Source organism: Haliotis asinina, chromosome 10, assembly GCF_037392515.1.
Source record: "Haliotis asinina isolate JCU_RB_2024 chromosome 10, JCU_Hal_asi_v2, whole genome shotgun sequence".
Classification (NCBI taxonomy): domain Eukaryota; kingdom Metazoa; phylum Mollusca; class Gastropoda; order Lepetellida; family Haliotidae; genus Haliotis; species Haliotis asinina.
The window spans coordinates 12,470,238-12,492,637 of record NC_090289.1 but is presented as its reverse complement, the minus strand read 5'-3'; the positions used below and the strand labels follow the sequence as shown (position 1 = coordinate 12,492,637).

At 38.7% G+C, this 22,400-nt stretch overlaps 1 protein-coding gene across 3 annotated transcripts; it reads left to right on the top strand.

Annotated features, from left to right (window-relative positions):
• Positions 1-1,568: 1,568 nt before the first annotated feature.
• Positions 1,569-21,848, top strand: LOC137299087 (glycoprotein-N-acetylgalactosamine 3-beta-galactosyltransferase 1-like). Of its 3 annotated transcripts, none has more exons than XM_067831584.1 (7): positions 1,569-1,657; positions 9,372-9,428; positions 10,295-10,378; positions 11,338-11,394; positions 12,829-12,891; positions 18,162-18,820; positions 21,632-21,848. In XM_067831584.1, exons 2-7 carry the CDS (start codon positions 9,386-9,388, stop codon positions 21,827-21,829), a joined length of 1,104 nt encoding a protein of 367 aa, XP_067687685.1. In that variant the 5' UTR covers positions 1,569-1,657; positions 9,372-9,385; the 3' UTR covers positions 21,830-21,848. The 3 variants fall into 3 exon arrangements, with proteins under 3 accessions (XP_067687685.1, XP_067687686.1, XP_067687683.1); XM_067831585.1 differs by lacking the exon at positions 1,569-1,657 and adding an exon at positions 5,134-5,186; XM_067831582.1 differs by lacking the exon at positions 1,569-1,657 and adding an exon at positions 6,853-7,133.
• Positions 21,849-22,400: the final 552 nt, after the last annotated feature.

The window sequence follows — 22,400 nt, the reverse complement described above, 5'->3', positions numbered from 1 at the left end:
CAGTTCATGAAATATTCTGCCTTCTTGCAGCGGGAATATACTCTGAGTCCCTAATCCTTGACTGTGTGTTGGACTGTTGTGTGTTTTCAAAGCTGTGCTGAAGTTATCAAGTCCAACAAAAGTACCATATACATAGGAGGTAACTATGCGTAAGTATAGGGCCAGACGTGTGCTGCTGACATATTAATTAAGTTTGAAATAATGAAATTTGGTGTCGTGATTTAAGTGTTTATTGTGTTTGCCCCCTAGAGGCGATTGTGATTAATCCGCTATATACTACTTCCATAATCGACATCGGACTATATTCTATTCCTTCTCTCTTCAGCGGAGCAAGTTCTTAAATTTCGGAGCGGTATCTGCCCAATAAGGCATTCGGGCTGCTTATTCCTTTATCTTTTTAAAACGGGTTTACTCTTCATTGTTCAAAATTAGGGTAAGTTATTATTTTGGGGATTTTTTAGAAAAACTGCACTTGCATCATATAGCTGAGAAATGAAAAAAAACAAAAACAACAATGTTAGTATTTACAGTTCGTACACCCTTGGCTGGTTTCTTGTTTAATACTGCACACAACAATAGTCCAACTACTAGTAATGTGACTGGTATGTAAAAATTCGAATCTGGAACAGACAATCCAGTGATCAACATCATTCATGAACATCGATCTGCACGATGACATGTCTAGTCAGCCCACCCCAATCCAGTCACCTCAAATGATACGCATTGGTTGCTGAAGACCAGTTCTAACCCGGATCTTCACGCGCACTGAAGACCTTCCTCATAATCTATGTTGAAATATTAATTTTATATTCACCTAAAACTTGAGGTTGTCATGTGATCGTTTTCCTGGTGATACAGAGCAAAGTGATTCAGTTTAAACCACGCGCGTTATACAAACACAATTTTAAACCAGGAACTCCAAATAGCTGTACATACCCCATGGACCCAAAGAAACGACATATATAATTTACTCAACTTTTTCCATGCACAAGAAGCAAGGACCGATGCAGCTTTTTGCAGAAAGGGGTGTTGGGGTGGGGTGGGGTGGGTGTGGTTGTACACTCTTGAGAAAGCCGGGTGGGGATGCACACTTCATATTTCATTGGTCATTACTACTTATGTTGGTGGAATTTTGTGTACCTATACCTACGCATGCTGTCCAGTTCAAATGGTGAATATATGTCTCCATATCTCCAGTCTAAGTGAACTTCCGTCTCAGTGTATTTCGTTACACTCCGTCAGTGGGGGAGTGTAACGAAAAGTACTGAGGATAAGTTTACTTAGACTGCCATATCTCGAATTTGTATCTGTATAATGTACCAAAGGTCGAGAAAATAAATAACCGAAGGTCGAGAAACTTGTGCTAAGTCATCACTGTGTTGAGTTCGCACAAATTCTGGTTCCCTCTCATTAATAATTGTACCTGGGACTCTCATTAATATTCATGACAGGCCCGGGAACCAGGATGAGTTTACGCGAACGGCGATCTCAACAAAGCTCCGGACACCGCGTTACGTTAAGCGAAAATGTAAACGCTGAGGGGAGCTTGCAAGCGCGATTGAGAGGGTGGGTCTTCGAAGCTGTTATGTTGTTGTGCATCCTTGTCGAAGAACGAAATGATACGAGACGTTTGTACTCTGCACAACACTCATTGATGGTAAAATACTGCTGGACAGTCCAACTTATATTATGTGTGCAACACTCATTCTCTTGGACAGTTGCTGTCGCCGACATTTTAAACATCCTTTTTGTAGTCGGCTTTTCATATTGATGTTTTTGACCGTTCATAATGTATGACTGGTGGGGAGAGATGATGATTTTTATGGAGTAACATATGTACAATCTGAGTGCATCTCTCAAGTGAATTATTTGCGCCTCCCATTCCCCCGATGTCTTTTAAGCATAATTTAAAAATATTTTAATGTACAAAATTGCTGACACCCTCCACTCCCTACCCCCACACGTGTACAAAAAAATCATGGTTCCCCAACATCCCCTTTGTAATCATTACGTCTTACCCCCAGCCGAAACATAAATTATGAACAGTCCCTATATTTGCGGATATTCTTAAAGGAGCACTGATGCGGAGCGAATAATGTTTCTCACCAACGGTCTAATTACGAATCCCAAGCAGCAAATTGGTTAGCACCCGCTCCCTCGACCGTGACGGACAAAGGGACTGGGCTCCTGTCCACATTAGCAGAATTTCTTCACCCTATAAAGTGAGGAGGCCGGATGCCCATCACATGCCGTTATTTAAAAATGTCCATGGTATTCCTTATCTGATTGTAAAAAAATATCCCAGCAGTACTTTTTTTCATATGCCTGGATGGTATAGTGACTGATCCAATATGATTCTATTTCTGTGTTTTTTACCTCGATATTTAATCATGTTATGTGAAAATATGATGTCTATGTACACGTAACAAGCCATTTTTTTCATATAAGTCTGAAAGATTGCAAAGCTTTATGTTTGGACAGTTTTGAGGGTTGGCCCAGCTGTCATAGCAAACACCATACAAAAATTTTGGTTGCTGCGACCCTGGTTTATTATCTATGATAATAAAAAACACACAGTTGATTTATCTGAATTTGTAAACTAATAACAACGACTTTGCCATTGGTAGAGAAATCTGAAACTTTTCTTACTTAAAAAACTGATTATACCCATTTACCCAAGTACACAGCAAATACCTATGGGCATTTCTTCTGTAAAAACTAAGTCCCGTTTTTTTATCCTCAAAACAGTTTCAGCCCAAAAGTGTTTTCAGGCTGCATGCGACACAGAGATTGCATCTTACTTGCTGTAACTCTCATTTGATAGTATAAACCTACACGTGTTATTTGTCATCATTCACTTGATGGTCAGTTAATGAATTTATAAGGGGTATAAATAGTCGTAACACCACTAAAATTACTGGACATAGGACTCAACATTATAGATTATGGTCTGTAGTGGCAGATGTATTGCATGTTACGTAATATGTGCATGTAAGTAATGCAAGAGGGTTTATCAGCCGAGTTACAAAAACAAACATCAGTCAAAGGATTAACCGATAACACCTCCAAGCGGATTTGTCTAAAAGGCAGTGTTTGTGAGTGTAGATTTACGTAATCTATACTGAATACACCCTGTAAAGTACAAGTGTAAAACCAACGTCCTTCCTACGAAGAATTAACCGCGACTGTCTTGATTTACCAGCTGCATATGAATGGAATATTGTTCTTTTATGTGGATATTGATGGATACATTCCTGAACAAGGTAATAGCTTGATATTGTTGCTATAACTTTCATCTGTCTTAAATTTATTATTTGCATTTTGTTTTAATTTATTTCTTGTAGCATTCAGCAGAATCCGTGTTACAGAAAACATGCACTAGGTCGCGAATAGGGTGTGTGTGAAATATGATTTACGTTGGCAATCTATACAATGTTTAGATATTAAAATCATGTTAGAATTTCACTGTAAGTATAAGCAGACCATGTGGGTTTTTTTTATTAGCTTTCAAAATGCATCCAAATGTGACAAGGAACTAAATATAAAGACCTACACTGACTTCGTTATTTTTCAGTCCTAACGTGTTTGATTTGTTTTCATAGCAACGAAGTAAAATGACTTAATCTTTGTTGATCAGTCTGCACAAAAACTATCAATTGCGCATATGGGAGGCGCAGCAGAGATCACGAACCAGTCACAAATTCTGGGATATCTCCCAGGAGAAAAACACTAACAAAAGAAACCACCAGTCCATGGAAATTGCTCCGCATCAGTGCCTCTTTAAGAACACTGTTTACTATCACAAGTAGTATCAGTAACAACCTTTAAACAGGTTGCATTGTGTCATAATGCAGTGTCAGAAGCAAACATTTGGTTCTCTGACAGCATTCTTGCTATTTGGGTTTTTCATTTAAGCTTGCTGCAAAATTTTATCCAAAGGAAGTTTTGTTGTATTTAGTCTCATGAAAGAACCAAAATACATGCAGGTTAATTTGCCCATGTTAGCATGTCGGTTTACCAAGCAAAGCACAAACTAACATTTAGATTATGTTGGTAGAGTCCGAGTAATTTTTTGTTACTTTATGTTTGTTTGCACCATTTCTTGTGTTGTGGTAAATCATCACACAGACCCACATAATAACCTTTCTTGATTGACATGTTCATCTATACTCGATATGAAAAAGCACATTATTTTGTTAACATTGATTTTTCTTACAATATGGAAAAAGGTGCTTGACATGAGCTAAGATTTGTTAACTCATTAAGGCCGAGAGACGCATATGTGTGGCAAATTAATTAGCTTCTATCAGTGAGAGCCGTGTATAGGCGGTGATAAAAAGCACCTCTTATTCAGCGAGAGCCGCATGTGTTCGTCAAGAGAAAGCACCTCTCATTCAGTGAGAGACTCACATGTGTGTTTTACCTTATAATTTCGTACTGCACCTATGATTTCAATCAATTTAGAAGTACTGTTCAAAGATTACCTTTTCTTACGAGAGAGGTTACATTCTGTGTTAATCAGAAGACACATTAAAATGTTTTGATAACAATTGCTAGCAATGTCATAGGCTTTTACAGACAAAAGAGTGAGTGACTGAGTTTAGTTTTACGCCGCACTCAGCAATATTCCAGCTATATGGTGGCAGTCTGTAAATAATCAGATCGTCAGATACTACAGAAACCTATCTCCCAATCCTTGCCATATATAGCTTGCGTACTGGTTTAGAGAGTGTCGTTTCTATAGTTATGTATCTTGCATATTGATGTAAATAGTGTTTTATGGTAGCCATATTTATGTATGAATCACCTTCTGGTGTCCCTAACGTGATACTGCTGGAATGTTGCTAAAGGTGGCATAACACCATACTCATTCACCCGCTCACAAGTGACCATATTCATCTTGCATATTGGTATAGAGAGTGAGTGAGTTTAGTTTTACGCCGCACTCAGCAATATTCCCTCTATATGGTGGCAGTCTGTAAATTATCGAGTCTGGACCAGACAATCCAGTGAACACCAGCATGAGCATCGATCTGTGCAATTGGGAACCGATGACATGTGTCAACCAAGGCAGTGAGACTGACCACCCGATCCCGTTAGTCGCCTCTTACGCCAAGCATAGTCGCTTTTTGGCAAGCATGGGTTGCTGAAGGCCTACTCTACACTGGGACCTTGACAGATCACAGGTAAATGAACACATGTCTGCGAGAAAGGGGATTATGAGATGTTGATACAAGAGGTAAGTGTTTGTTACTCGTCACTGGAAATACCAAAATACTGCTTTTGCACATTGATTGAATGAACGGTGAAGTTACAAAACCTTCTTTTAAATAAAATCATTCATTCATTTGTTGTAATGGTTTATATAATGAATCGTAGACATAAATTGAAAACTGTATTACAGCCATGTTTGTATAGATTTGAAATAAAGCAAGTTACTATCTCAATTGCGACTATTGATTTTTCATAATTCTAAAGTTGATAATGTTACATAATCAAATATGAAGTGATAACTCTTGCATCGACTCATAGAATATGTATTACAAATAAACCATACAAAGGTAACTGAAGCATTTTGTCCAGATTGTTGAAAGTTACATGTTGATTTGAAATGTGATTTTTCAATGCAGTTTAGATAAGCATTGTGTAAAAATCATTTGTATTTGGTCTATGTAAATATCTGATTCAGTGTAATAATCACGTGTATCAATGAACTAAGTCTCTATTGATCCATCGTCAATAAAAGCAGGATAATGTCAGGTACGGAATTGATACACATCCGTTGATCATTCAATCAGACAACAGCAATGAGATATTTGAACACCTCTTTCAACCTCGAAATAACAGCCTCTGGCAGATTGCATGTCCATTTTCGCCCTTAAAGGGGCACTGATGCGGAGTGAATAATGCTTCTTACCAATGGTCTAATTGTGAAACCAAGCAGCAAATTGGTCAGCACACAGTTGATTTATCTGAATTCGTAAACTAATAACAATGACTTCTCCACTGGTAGAGAAATCTGAAATTTATCTTACGTTTACGGTAATCTATACAATGTTTACATATTAAAATCATGTTAGAATTTCACTGTAAGTGTAAGCAGACCGTGTGTTTTTTTTTATTAACTTTCAAAATGCATACAAATGTGACAAGGAACTAAATATAAAGACCTACACTGACTTCGTTATTTTTTAGTCCTAACGTGTTTGATTTGTTTTCATAACAACGAAGTAAAATGACTTAATCTTTGTTGATCAGTCTACACATAAACTATGAATTGCGCATATGGGAGGCGCAGCAGAGATCATGAACCAGTCACAAATTCTGGGATATCAACCGGGTACTCCCAGGAGAAAAACAATAACAAAAGAAACCACCAGTCCATGGAAATTGCTCCGCATCAGTGCCCCTTTAATGGAAGTTTTGTCCCGAGACAAGTGTCAAACAAACTAATGCATTGTTATATCATTGGACAACCTGTTATATGGGTCACACCAAATATCAATCTTCTGAACCTTGTTTGCATTCAGTATAAATGTAGGCATGTCCATCTTCATAAATACTTGGGGGGATTAAACTGCAAGTGTATACACTGTAATAAATCAGTATCATGTCACTTTTTGAATTATTTGAATATGCAATGTGCAGGTTATATTTTAATGTTGAGCAAGCCATTATGTTTGATCAGAGACCATATATTCTACTTCTACTAACAGAACCTAGTAGAAGGTGGCGCTAGGTAACCTTTGAGCGACCAATGACCATCCAGTCAAACGCAAGATAGTAAATATATTTAACCATTCAGACAATGGCTACTATTTAGGGATCAGAGAGACATTCAAAATATTCAGGTCACTGACACTGATCTCTCCACAAAGAAAAATCTGCATGTAACACAGTTCTTTGACCTGCAGTATATACGCTTTGGGGTTTCTGTTGACATGGTTACCATTAGCTAATATTTCCGCAAGATAACATCCTTGAATATTGCCAAAACACTATTTTCAGCGACTGTTTACTCACCGTTGTCATGGTTGTACGTAGGCTGTGTGCATCACCCGGAAGCAAGTGTACGCTAAATAGCATTCGGAATCATTCGGGTATGAACCTTTTCGACATAAAAAGTTCCAAAGGTATGTGCGAACATCCACTTTCGCGATTTGGTAAGCTGTGTTCTGATTGGTCAATCTCAAAGGTTACCTGACGCGACCTCCCATAAGGTTTTGTTAGACTCAGTAGTGGAGTGTAACAAAAAGTACTGAGGATAAGTTTACTTAGACTGGACAATTTGTTTAAGTATGTCTCATGTCTTACATACAAAGAATACATACATATGTTAAGAAAATATATATGTACACACCACCAAAGGTCTACAAGGGAAAGTGCAATAAAATTACGTAAAATGTTACATACATGTGTATTCACACCTGCTTTCTTTCACCATATATCTTTACAACACAATTAAACAATCAAGACCTGCCAGGGATACCAGGTTATGGTGAATAACCCTAATTAGTCTCGCCACAGGGAACCAGGCTATCAGCAAGGTTTCCAGGTGTTGAGCAGTGAAGTGGCTCTCGGGCTTAATGAGTCAAGCAAGTATACACAAGTTTCAGTTCATACTCAAAATGTACTGTCCCAGTAATTATTTTTCTTCACTGTACTGGCTAATGAATGGTTATCATCATATGTTAGCGGTATTTACAATAATACTCCACCGATCGTTAATTCAGTTAAATGAAGTTCATTATGCTACTTAAGTGTCTTATTCTCTGGGGGCGGTGGGGTAGCCTGGTGGTTAAAGAGTTGGCTCGTAACGCCGAAGACCTGGGATCAGTTCTCCACATGGATTCAATGTGTGAGGCCCATTTTCTGGTGTCCCCACCCGTGAAGGTCCCGGGGTAGAATAGGCCTTCAGCAACCCATGCTTGCCATAAAAGGCGACTCAGCTTGTCGTAAGAGGTGACTAACAGGATCGGGTGGTCAGACTCGCTGACTTGGTTGACGCGTGTCATCGGTTCCCAATTGCGCAGATCGATGCTCATGTTGTTGATCACTGGATTGTCTGGTCCAGACTCGATTATTTACAGACCGCCGCCATATAGCTGGAATATTGCTGAGTGCGGCGTAAAACTAAACTCACTCACTCACTCTGGTGTCCCCCGTCGTGATATCGCTGGAATATTGCTAAAAGCGGCGTAAAACCAAACTCGCTCACTCACTTATTCTCTGATGTCATGTGTCCAGCCTGTTCACTGCTACCGATTGTGTTTTTATATTATGCAGCACAGGGAAATCATGGCAGTATTCTGACAACTATCTATAATAGTTATCGACATTCTGAATTTCTCATGCTATTTGTAAAATGATATATGTTTATATCATACAGTATGGCTTCTAAAAATTCATTGTGTGACTATTTGAGTGTTTCTTTTACTGTAGATTGATAGGAAGTGAATCAGTTAATGACTTTTGAACTTGAACTACTATCCTGTAGGCAGTGTATGAAATAGTGCTTGCCTGGCGGCCCGCTGCTTGCTAGTTTCTTGGCAGGCTTATAACTTTATTTTATAGTTGGCCCTGTGTGCCAATACATTTTCCAAGGGGGTATATTTGACCAAGTCATTTACTATGGGAAATTACCTATGGGAATATTTTACAGTTGTGGTAACTAGATGATGTCTGTATAGTTCATGATCAATCAAATTGTAACTTCCACAGACCAACCTACCCACTTACCTAACACTAAATGTGACGGGTCTAGAAAATGCTTGCATCCAATAAGTAATGTTGGTCTTTTCTGTTGTTCTAATTCACATGGCAGTGACACTATCAACAGTGGCCACTGAGTTATGGTTTCATTAAATTTGCTTTTGTGCGTGTTTAATTTTACGTCACTACAAAAACGTAATTCATTTATTTCTTTATTTTAACACCATACTGCAATTGCCTATTTTTAATGCAGGGCTTGTTAAATGTTAACAGAGCCGGCAACATTTTCAGTTATCAGCCCAGGGGGCTTCCTGGCTTCTGTTAAGATTTTCATACACTGATATAGGTCGTGGGACATCGCCCAGACTAGGTTGACAAACATTTTTATGGTCATAACTTTATCCTTAAATTTTCTCTTATGTTACTTGCCATGACGAATTGTCTCATTCTCTCGTTTAGTATTGTAATAAACCTCGGGGAAAAAAATACTGGAATTGTAATTAGCTGATACTGCTTACATGTGATACTGATGTCTTGATGATAACTGTTACATGATGATCACTCACTCACTCACTCACTCACTCACTCACTCACTCAGAAACAGTGAATCTGATAAACATATCAACTGTAAGAGGAATGTAACAGCTTTCTTTTTTCAGCTTGGCCTTGTGTAATGGAAACAATGGCAGTCATTAAAGCAAGACTGTTGAATAAAGGTGAGACAACCATTGCTTACTCATCTTAATATGTTTGTAGGTCAGAGAGTTTCATGCTCGTTGCATTGAGTGAGTTTTTCGGCACTATTAGCAGTATTCCAGCAAGATCACAGCTCGGGAGACCAGAACTAGCCTTCACACATTGTACCCATGTGGAGAATCAGACCTGGGTCTTCTGCATGTCTGCCCTGTATTGTTGTAAAATGAGTGAGTGAGTTTAGTTTTACGCCACGCTCGGCACTATTCCAGCTATATGGCAGTGATCTGTAATTAATCGAGTCTGGACCAGACAATCCAGTGATCAACAGCATGAGTGTCAATCTGCGGAATTGGGAACTGATGACATGTGTCAACCAGGTGCCTTACCACCCGATCCCATTAGTCGCCTCTTGCAACAAGCATAGTCGCCTTTTATGGCAAGCATGGGTTGCTAAAGGCCTATTTCACTCCGAACCATCAAGGGCCTCTATACTGTCGTGTAGAGGGAATATTGCTGAGTGTGGTAGGGAATGTAAACACTCAGACATGCCCGTAGGTCAGGATAGTGTTAAACCATCAGAGTGATTGAGCGAGTTTAGATTTTAACCATACTCAGCAATATTTCAGCTATATGGACTCCAATTGTCATGTTTTGGTGAATATATATTTGTCATTACCATATTTTTATAGTTGATAATGCCTTTTGATAGTAGAAGAAAGTAAAGTGATTTTTTTTCAGTTTTACATTAGTAGTCTTGATCTGTGACCTGTCATCGAATAATTTTGGAAAATGTATTGAAATATGGCTGGTGACCAATGATATATTATGACCAGTATAGTAGTAGATGTGACAATTGCTTTATGCATGATGTGTGTTATGTTTGCAGCATACAGGACTAAATGGATGAAATGCTTGTTTGTGGTGATAGTCATCATGATATTATTCGCCTTCCTGCCAAAGAATGGTACGGGTATGTAATTATCAAATAATTCTTTACATTGCGTTTAGGACAAATGTATGTTGTGGTAGTATTATGATGTATCTGTCTTTTGTTGTCATGGATACAAGGTAGATGATGCAGGAAAAATATGTTCATGAATTTCTAAGAGAATCATTATTTGTGAATGGTTCGTGCAGATTTTGAGGAAGAGATGCAGCTTATATATTTTTCACTTATGTTATAGTTATAAACCAGAGAAAAGCATTTTGCATGTTGTATTTGGCAAAGAATTTTGATATATACCGTATACTGGGAAATTTTCGAGGTATCTAACTTTCAAGGTTAAGGTTAGAAACGCAACCTCGAAAATATTACATCCATGAATTTTTCCGAACTTCAAGTCAACTGTCAATACACTTGATGTCACTCTCTGGCCAAATGGACTGCATCGGTGGTAGTTAGTTGTTAAGACAACAATATCATCTGAGAAAAAATGGAGTCATATTTGAACTCTGCTTACAGAGTGTTTCATGGGTCATTTATCACAAGAAAGGATCAAACGTTTGTTTTCATGACTATTATTGCTGCCATGGACTGGCATACTCGTAGTTATGACAATCAGGTGGCAGTTATTACTGGCTATTAAGAGTTTTGCCTATAGCTCAGTGATTGTTCGTCTGTTAAGTGATGTTTCTGGCCACTTTCTTCTAACCTTGGAATTAAAATTGTCTAATATATTCATATATTTAAGGTCACCAAACCTCAAAATTTAAATCGCCTTGAAATCTCTGGGGTCTCAAACCTTGAAATTTTAGTATTTTGAAAATTTCCTGGTATATGATAATGAGGATTATCAAAGAAAGTAATACCCATTCAATGCTCATAATAATCTTAAAAAGTAAATGGCTTTGGGAATGATAGAAGAGGGCAAGTACTTTAAATAAACTGAATAATATTTAAAACTAAGACAGTTTCTTTGATATTTACAGAAGTCAAGTCCTCAGGGTCTGCCCGTGATTCCTGGGGCTCGGCGGACAAAGTTACAGGTAAATTTCATGGACATTTTATCACTAAATGTCATGCAAGTCTGAAAATGAACATGAATTAAGGTCCTTCTCCATGTTGTCAACATTGAGTTTCTTTGTATTGTGCCTCTTTGCTGTCAACAGGTGCTCCTCCTTGTCAGTTGGATGTTGTTTCTCTTTATCAAGGTAATTTTCTCTGTATTGTCGGGTGAGTGGGTCCACTTATTGTCAACAGGTTCCTCTCCTCTTCAGCTGGGTGTCATTTTTTGTCAACAGGTGCCCTCTTTGTGTTGTCCCTCCTTGTCAACAGTGAATTTCTCTGTATTGTCTGGAGAGTGTGCTCCTTTATTGTCAAAAGGTGTCACTCCCTCTACATCAGCTGGGTGTCATTCATTGTCAACAGGTGCCCCTCTCTGTGTTGTCCCTCCGTGTCAATAGTGAAATTCTCTGTATTGTTTGGAGGGTGTGCCCCCTTACTGTCAACAGGTGCCTCTCCTCTTCAGCTGGGTGTCATTTTTTGTCAACAGGTGCCTGTCTCTGTGTTGTCCCCCCTTGTCAACAGTGAGTTTTTCTGTATTGTCTGGAGAGTGTGCCCCTTTATTGTCAAAAGGTGCCGCTCCCTCTACATCAGCTGGGTGTCATTCTTTGTCAACAAGTGCCCCTCTTTGTGTTGTCCATCTTTGTCTATAGTGAAATTCTCTGTATTGTCTGGAGGATGTGCCACCTTACTGTCAACAGGTGTGTCTCCTCTTCAGCTGGGTGTCATTTTTTGTCAACAGGTGCCCCTCCTTGTGTTGTCCCTCCTTGTCAACAGTGAATTTTTCCATATTGTCTGGAAGATGTGCCCTTTTATTGTCAACAGTTGCCTTTACTCTTCAGCTGGGTGTCATTTTTTTCAACAGGTGCCCCTATTTGTGCTGTCACTGTCAACAGTGAATTTCTCTGTATTGTCTGGAGAGTGTGCCCTATTATTTTCAACAGGTGTCTCTACTCATCACCTTGGTGTCATCCCTTGTTACAACATCCTCTTTGTGTTGTCCCTCCTTGTCAATAGTGAATTTCTCTGTAATATCTGGAGGATGTGCCCCTGTATTGTCAACAGGTGCCACTCCCTTTACATCAGCTGGGTGTCATTCTTTGTTAACAGGTGCCCCTATTTGTGTTGTCCCTCCTTGTCAGTAGTTAATTTCTCTGTATTGTATGGAAAGAGTGCCCCCTTATTGTCCAGACATCCTTTGTTTAAGACTATCCCCTGTAAAAACCATGAAAATCAATGCAAATTTATATACACAACGAGATATGGAACGAAACAGGTTATGATGGAAAGGCACCTCTCATTTCTTTTAAAATGTGGTTGACTTCTCTTATATGGTTGCCATATGCAATAATTTTCTTTTTACAAAACTTTGCATGGAACTATGGGAATTCTACATCTCCTAGTTGCTCATGTTGTAGAGGACAGCCTTCCAACGCCAAGTCATGCCCGATATTCCTGGGGCTCTGCGGACAAAGTTCAAGGTATATTCTCTGTGAAACTGTAACCATGGTAACCATGCACGTTGCACTGCTGGTAGTGAGAAGAGGTTTTCTTGAAAATTCTTTCATTTGATTTTTATGTATAGCTTCCTGTATTAAAACTGTAGTACAGAAACTAAGAATTTTATTCATTCATAAGATTCCATATTTGTTTAGTGTTTTGTTTTTAGAAATATCAGTCCTTAATATAACAAGTACAGAAGATACATAAATTCTGTGTAAATATTTAAGTTTTAAATGAATCAGTAAATATGGAAATAAACTATAGAAAACATTGTTTTATTCAATTTGTAAAAGTGAACTAATAATTAACTATTTCCTGTTACAAAGCTGTGTGCTTTTTACAACTGATAACATGTTCCACACCAATTACTACTATCGTCTACTCACAGTAGCACATTAATTCTTTGTTCTGACAACTGATAACATGTTGCACACTTATTACTACTGCCTTCTACTCACAGTAGCACATTAACTCTTTGTTCTGACAACTGATAACATGTTGCACACTTATTACTACTATCTTCTACTCACAGTAGCACATTAACTCTTTGTTGTAACTACTAGCTTGTTCCACACTGACCCCCACATTCACACCTTCTCAGCAAATTGTCATGGTATGTGTCACATATTTCGTTAAATTGTGAATCCATAATTTGTACCAAAATAGAACACTGTATTCCATTTCAGTTCTCCATTTCCAGAGATTATAAAAAAGAGTAGTAAAATTGCTCATCTTATCTGGGAAGGACGAGAAACAGAAGTGCTCATATTTCCTTTTGCACATCAACCAGGCAGGCTGAGGTAGAGACATATATAATACTTGGAAATTAACGGAGGAGGAAAATGGCAAAATCAAGACACTATTTGATAAGTTTTCCCAACATTGCATACCACAACAAAATACCACTGTGATGAGATTTCGTTTCTACTTGAGGAATCAACAACCTGGTGAGATCATCAATCAGTGTAGGACTGAACTGAAGAGTTTATCAAAACACTTTGCATTTGATATGATAGAAGATAAGATGATAAAGGATAGAAGCATGTGAGGAACAAAAGATAAACTTGTACAAGAACGTTTGTTACAAGAACCTGACTTGACACTTGCTAAAGCAAGAGAACTAGCAAGGAGTTATGAATTGAGTAGGGAGCAAATGAAGGAAATTCAGAGTGATGTACATTCATTGAACAAATCAAACAAAACAAGTGGGCGTGGTACTTATGGTAACAGAAACATGGTAACAGAAACATAAATGCTACTTTGTGCCAAAATTGTGGGAATATCATTCTCACCAAGATACATGACCTGCTGTGGGGAAAGTGTGCAACAAATGCAATAAACTGAATTACTATGCTTTTATGGGAGGGAGACCCCCATCAGTGAGGTCGAGGCAGAGGACAAGGGAGACCCCATCAGCGAACTCGAGGCAGAGGACACAACACATTTCATCTTCACTATCATCAATAAAGCAATGTACACAATATTAACCATGAGCAGGATTTCTTTTTTTGATCTTTTCTAAGAGGAACTTGATAACTGAAGTGTTTGTTCCCATTAATGTAAATGACAGTGTGTGTATTGATTTTAAGTTAAGATACCGGTGCTCAGGTAAACGTTTTACCAGATGATGAGTTCAACAAAATCAGAAATCAAGCAGGTCCAGTACGTCCAGCTCAGAGCCGACTTTTTACATATGGAGGAGTTAAAATGTCAATATGGAGACATGGTTCAGCATTTTGAATCTGTGGTGGTAGACCATAATAAGTGTCGGTCCCCTCCAGTATTAGGTCTCAAAGCATGCAGACAGATGCGTCTCATTCAAGTTGTTCATGCAATCAACCAGTCACAATCCACAACATCAAAGAACATCTTGAAGCAGTATGATGATTTATTCAAGGGAGTGGGATGGATACAGGAGGAATACAGAATACAATTGGAAAGAGATGCAGTACCTGTAGTTCATACCGTTAGGAGAAGTCCAGTAGCTTTGGAACCAAAGATTAAGGAAGAGTTACAGAGGACGGAAAACATGGCAATAGTGTTCAAAGTGGATAAACCTACAAGCTGAATAAAATCAATGGTTGTGGGACCAAAACCAAATGATGAGATCAGGCTCTGTTTGGACCGGGCCAACCAGAACAAGGTTGTAAAGAGAGAGCATTACAAAATGCCAACACTTCAAGATGTTACTGTTAAACTTGCTGGACAGGTATGCTTCACTATACTTGATGCCAAATCATCTTTTTGGCAGGTGCCAGTGGATAATAAGTCATCACTGCTGACTACTTTCAATAAACCATTTGGATGGTAGAGATTTCTTAGGCTGCCATTTTGAATAAAGACAGCAAGTGAAATATTCCAGAAAAGGATGGACAGAGCTTTTGAAGGACTGGAGAAAACCTACCCTATAGTGGATGACATTCTAATAGCAGGTCGCACTATTTCTGTTCATTTACAACAAACTCTATAAAGAGTGTGAGAAACAGGAATCAAGCTGCATCATGAGAGGACACAACTATGTTAACAAGAGGTGAAGGTCTTTGGTGAGGTACTGACAGTGGACGACATGAAACCGTTTCCAGAGAAAGTGAAAGCGGTCCAAGGCGTGGAGACCCCAACCAGCAAGATAGAATTAGAGGGTTATCTGGGTATGTTCACATACCTAGCACAGTATGCTCCATGCCTATCAAAGAAGACCCACATCCCTCGAGAACTAACAATATAAGACAACCTATTGACTTGGACTGAGAATCATGTCAAAGACCTGAGGCTAATGCACAGATTGAAAAGAAGATGCTTGCAATACTATTCGGATGTGAGAAGTTCCACCACTATCTATTTGGAAGGCACGTTAAGGTGATGGCCAGACCAGAAGTCTCCAGAAGTGGTCTTCAAGAAACCCTTGCCTGCTGTACCATTGAGGCCTCAGCGGATGAGAATGTGATTACAGATATATGACGCAGATGTGCAATTCACACCTGAAAAAGAAGTTCCAGTTGGAGACATGTTGTCTCGTCACTTCACAGACACCCCCAACAATGTTGATCTCTCACTGGATGCAGACATCCAGTCATATGTTCACATGGTTGTGAGCAATCTTCCAAAGGTGACAAGATAATCATTCCAAACTATGAAAAGGGAGATGTTAGACAGAATACACACTGGGCATCAGGGCATTGTCAAATGCAAGGATTGAGCTCGAACAATTTTTGTTCTGACCACGAATGAACATAGACATTGAACAGTGATTGACAACTGTAGTACTTGCCAACAAAATAGAATGGCACAGTGTAAGGAGCCAATAATTCCTACTGAAGTCCCCAGACTGCCTTGGCAGATTATGGCTACAGATCTGTTCCAATTAGATGGCAGAGACTACCTAATATTCGTGAACTATTACAGTCGCTTCAATGAGATTGCCCTGTTGGCAAACATGACATCATCAACAGTGATAACACATCTGAAATCCACCTTTGCTCGGCATGGCATACCTTCCAGGTTAATTTCAGATAATGGACCACAATACTCATCGTGAGACTTTAGACATTTTGCTGATTCATGGAACATTGAACATGTGACGTCATCACCTCTATATCCCCAGGCTAATGGTCTGGCAGAGAAGTCTGTGCAAGCTGTGAAATGACCTCTAACAAAAGCAAAGCAGAGTGGGTCTGATCCATACTTGTCGCTGCTTGCCTACTGGAACACTCCCATAGGAGACACATGGTGCTCTCGCAACTGCTCATGGGAAGGAGACTGTGAGATAATCTGCCATGCAAAACCAGCTTGTTGATACCTGAGGCACAAGACTGTAACAAAGTCTTCACAGCACTATCAGATTCCGAGGACAATCAGAAGTTTTACTATGATCGATCTGCTCACAGCAGAGCTGACTTCAAGAACAATGATAACATCAGGATGAGACAAGGGAGACATTGGATTCCGGCAACGGTCACAAGACAAGCTGAAACTCCAAGATCGTACTATATGAAGACAGCAGAAGGTGCAGAGTATAGGCGGAACAAGAGAGACATGATACCTGATGTACTGAATTCACAACAGGAGGCTCCCAGTCCCCCTACAAGCTCCTCTAAAGGTCCAGCTGCTCCAGTGAAGATTGAGACATCATTACAGACAACAACCACAACGTTGACTCCAACCAAATGACTCCTGATACATCCTGACAACCAACTGGTGTCACATCAAAGGGTCATCTGATCTTCAAATCATCACCCTGTGATTAATTAATGATGATGTGGCAAGACTTTTAATCATTAAGATCATAACATTTTTTATGAAAAAGTTCAAATGTTTTGATTCAGTGCTGACTTTGCAGTTAGCACTAACAAGGGACAGTTAATTTCTTTTACTTGAACAACCTGTGAAGATCTGGGTTAGAATTGATCTTCAGTACCTCATGCTTGTCATAAAAGGCTACTATGCTTGTCGTAAGAGGCGACTAATGGGATCGGATGGTCAGGCTCGCTGACTTGGTTGACACGTCCTTGGTTCCCAATTGTGCAGATCAATGCTCATGTTGTTGATCACTGGATTGTCTGGTCCAGACTTGATTATTTACAAATCGCCGCCACATAGCTTGAATATTGCTGAGTGCAGCGTAAAACTAAACTCACTCACTCTCTCACTTTATAACACCCCTCACCCCCCATATGTGCAATATTGTTTTATGACTCTCCTTTAGACACTCAGGGACTTAAGCTGATACTATCTGCCCAAAACAGCTAACCTTGTATTTGTGTTTTGTACAGAATATTGTCACGATATACATGATATATTGCTGATGTGACGATAAATACTAACTTGCTCACCCTTACAGAAAACTTTGCATGAGAGATGTTATTTATTACCAGTTCTGGAATAGTTCTAGCTATGATTTTGTACATGACATGCAGTCCAGGTCAGTTACTTTGTATACAACTCTTAGGGGGTTCATTCACATTGTACATGCTTCTCCATAAGAATCATCATCACCCCTAGCCATTAATTTTGAAGGGTCCCTTATACTCTTCTTTCAAGAATTATCCCATAGATATCAGGTAAGAATATAGGTCCCCAACAGCCTATGGTTGTCGTCAGTGTTATTGCTGCTTGCATTGATGTTCAGCATATCAATCACTGGTTTATCTGGTCCAGACGGAATCAACTGTCATAGAGCTGGATTCTTGCTGAATGTGTTGTTTAACAGTACAGTAATATATTGACAATATTTTTATTATATATTTTTCAGTTTATGCAGAGGACAGCATTGCTCAAGGACTTAAACAAAGAATTCGTATTTTGTGTTTGGTAATGACTGTGAAAGAGAATGAAGAATCGCGAGCTCTTGCCATCAACCAGACTTGGGGCAGGAGATGCACAAAATTACTGTTTGTCACCACGGAAATGCTGGATGATCTTCCATCTTTGGTGTTACATGTTGAAGAGGGCAGAGATCATTTGACAGCCAAAACTATGGCTATGTTCAAATATGCCTTCAGCCATTATTTGGACCAGTTTGACTGGTTTCTGAAAGCAGACGATGACACCTTTTTCGTCATGGAGAATTTGCGTTATTTATTGTCTCCCCATGACCCATCGAACAAAGTTTATGTCGGACATCACTTCAAGAGATATATCGACAGTGGATACATGAGTGGAGGAGCTGGGTATGCTATAAATAACGCCGCTTTGAGACACTTTGGTCAAAATTCTGATTTATGCGTCTCTGATGGTTGGGGGGAAGATATTGATTTTGGAAGGTGCATGGAGAATATTGGGATAAAGTGTTACCAGACTAAGGACATCCTTGGGAGAAACAGCTTCCATGGCCTCGGATTCGACGAGACGATGTACTGGTTTGATCGAGTCAAGCTCCATGCCATCCAAGTTAAAGAACCCATACATATAGTGAGTGTTGTCTGGTACTGCTGAATCCTGTGGTGACTGATGATATCATTTATAACTACTCGCCTCTTTCTGTGACCTACAAGAAGACTCATACCCCTCTCGTATGCCATCATTGCGAAGAATCATGGCAAACCAATCAAATAATAATAAAACATATTTCGAAACATGAAAATGGCAGAACATTTGACCTTTTAAACTTCTTTCAACTATGCAGAGCACAGTTTTAATGTAAACTTTGAGCTAAAGGATCAACAACTATCAACAATGAAATATATCTACAAAGGGAATATGACCGTATTCTGTTTTGCATATGGGACGTAGCATATTCTAGCATGGCTGTGAGAGGGGTATGAGATGCCATCCGGCTTGCCGGGATGACACGAGTAGTTATGAATATGATGTTATATGGAATTCCATTTTATCACTAGTTGGTGTGTCTTTCTCCAACGCACCCATGATAGTCAGGTGTAGAATAGTCCTTCAGCAACCCATGCATGCCATAAAAGGCGACTATGTTTGTTGTAAGAGGTGACTAACAGGATCAGGTGACTTGGTTGACACATGTCATCAGTTCCTAATTGTGCAGCTCAGTGCTGATGCTTTTGATCACAGGGTTGTCTGGTCCACACTTGATTATTCACAGACCAACGCCATATAGCAGGAATATTGCTATGTGTGGACTAAAACTAAACTCTCTCACTCGGTCACTTGTTTTTCCACATAGGGACCATTCATAATTTATGGCTACGAGGTGATGATAATTTTTATGGAGTAGCATGTGCAGTGTGAATGCCCGCCCCTTTTCTATAATTTAGTGAGTGACCCCCTGCATGTCATGCACAAAATCAATGACCCCACCCACTTCCCACAATTTTTAAGCTTACTTTTTTAATTCAATTTAATTTATTTACAAATTTGGTGACCCCTACTTCCCCAGAACAAAATAGGTGACTCCCCTTAAAAATCATCACCACTTCCCACTTGCCATAAATTATAAACAGTCCCTTATTACAGCTATTGATTGAAAGTTTTTCAATGTTTAGGTTAGGCCACACCGATTTTATTTTATGTTTTATGGATAGGCTGGTTATGTGTTTTCAAGAATAAGACAAAAGGAAATAATGTTCCCCATTTAATAAATATAATCCTAATGTTTTATTGACCAAAAATCTAGACTTACAAAAAAAATGTTTTTAAATTGCATTTTTGCCAAAAGAGAAATACTTTTAGTGTTTAAAAGGAATATTACTTTAACTGGTGATTTTTAATTATTTTCTTTTCCCTCCTGCCCTTATGTTTTCTGAGGACAAAAATAATATGTGTGAAAAACAAGCAATAAGCAGTTGTGTAAATAAATATGTATGTATTGCTAGGTGTTGGAAGTTCCGATTGTATCACAGTATGTTGTGATACTTAAGGCCATAATGTGACATGTATCATGATATATTGTATAATTTTGAATTCAGAGGCAATCTGATACATTGCATGAACTGAAGTTTATCATGAATAGAACAGTACAAGATGTTATTCTTCAAAGGCATTTAGAAGTTGGCGTAGTATTATACAGGACAAATTTTATGGATTGCAACTTCTTGAGTTTATTTTATGATGTTTCGGGACTTATCCTAGCCCCCTTATCAGGTTGAGCTGAACTGAACAGTTAGGCTTAATTGTTAACTGTACACTTTGTCCTGTAAAACAATATGTTGCTGATAACAGCTGACCTTCTTAGAGATTCGAATATTGTTGATGGAAGAATGTACAGGTAAAGGAGGTAACTGAGGATGAACTTTATGACCGACATATACAAAATGATCTTAGCACTCTGGGATTGAGAAAGACGGGGACATTATTTTGCACACTTGAATAAAAAATGTCCCATTAAAATTTTGAAGTTTACTATTGATACAAGGGCAGTGGCCCATTCCAAATTCAGAAAATGGCTAATAATCCTGAAAATGGCCCATTGTCAAAGTTCTCTATCCAAATCCCTGAGCACTATGACATTCTTAAGCCTACTTTTGAAAATAGGAGTTACAATCATTGTAGCGCTGTGATCTCTTTGTGCAAGTGAGCCCAGATCTTTGTACGCTTCCTTTTGGACTTATGGAAACAATATGAAAGTGTTTGGAAAGTATTTAGCACAATAAAACTCACTCTTTGAAATCATTCCAAATAGATGTATGCCTCTGCTCTTCTCCCCTTCTGTCCCTTTATTGAGGTGGTGAGGTAGCTGAGTTGTTAAAACATTCACTCATCACACTAAACACCAGGGTTTGATTCCCCACTTGGGTTCAATGTGTGAAGCCTGGCATTTCTTGTGTCCCCCAACATCATATTACTGGAATATGCGAAAGGTGGTGTAAAAGTAAACTCACTTAATCCCTGTCCCTCTCTCCTGTACCCCCTATCCCACATCTTTTTCACCTTTTTACCTCACTCTTTTAAAACATTGAAATGGACATATCAGGAAAGGGAAGTAACTCTAGACTAGTCACTCACATATCATACCAAATTTCATTTTGGTTTTTAAGTTTGCTTCTAAGTGGCAACTAACAGGATTGGGCGGTCAGGCATGCAAACTTGGTTGAAATGTCATATCCCAGTTGTGTAGATCGATGCTGTTCATCACTGGATTGTATGGTCCAGACTCCATTGCTTGCAGACTGACGCCATATGGTTGCAATATTGTTGGGTTTGACATTAAACAGCAACCAAACCAAACAATCATTTTGGCATTGTTTTTCTTTGAAAGATTACCCTATAAACCAAACTAAAATGTTATGCCACTGTATTGTTTTTTGTGTTTAGGGTCCGTCCTGCTGCAGCCAACTCTCAGTCAGCTTCCACTACTTATCTCCACAACAGATGTATCAGTTCGAGTTCTTACTGTACAGGATGGCGGTGTATGGGAGACACACCTCGGACAACATGTTTACAGACTTCTTTCCAGCAACAATAATACCTAAAGGACATTACACAGAAGACCCCATACCACACTTCGAGTGAGTGAGTGAGGGAAGAAGGGAGGGAGTTTATTTTTAAGTCAGCATGTTCACTTTTTCAATGATGAAATATTATAATGAAAATGATTTGAACAGACTATTCTTCTACTTGAGAGTTAAATTACATCATGTGTGATATATTAGACAACCAAAGAGGTGATTGTGATATACTAGTATGTTTACAATGTCTTTGCAATTGTTTATATTTCTTTAAAAATGTCATCTTGTCATGCTCCAATATCAAAGATGACCTTCAGTATTATAGTGGTTTGAGTATATATGGTTGCCGTGGTAACTTGATAGCCAGTGGTAAGTCATTTGAGCACTGTATGAAATTGCAGCCATTGTGACATGTTAAATAAGCATTTAACTATTTGCCTCTTATTTTAGAAAGTGTCAAATGATAAAATTATTACGTTGTTTGTGTGTAATAACCTTGTTTGCCAAACAATGTTAAGTTAAAATCACAATGTCTCAAATTTTCTGCAATATTTTTACTTTAATTATATATATTGGGGCATATGCACTCACTTTACTGATGCAGTATGAGATTAATTATCCCATATGACTTGCCT

What these genes read in the sequence shown, in the direction of transcription:
- LOC137299087 (XM_067831582.1), top strand. Translation starts at nt 7,031, where the DNA reads ATGGTTGTACGTAGGCTGTGTGCATCACCCGGAAGCAAGTGTACGCTA. An exon ending in CCTGCCAAAGAATGGTACGG is followed by an intron (nt 10,379 to 11,337) that starts GTATGTAATTAT and finishes TGATATTTACAG; the next exon opens with AAGTCAAGTCCTCAGGGTCT. An exon ending in CTCGGCGGACAAAGTTACAG is followed by an intron (nt 11,395 to 12,828) that starts GTAAATTTCATG and finishes CTCATGTTGTAG; the next exon opens with AGGACAGCCTTCCAACGCCA.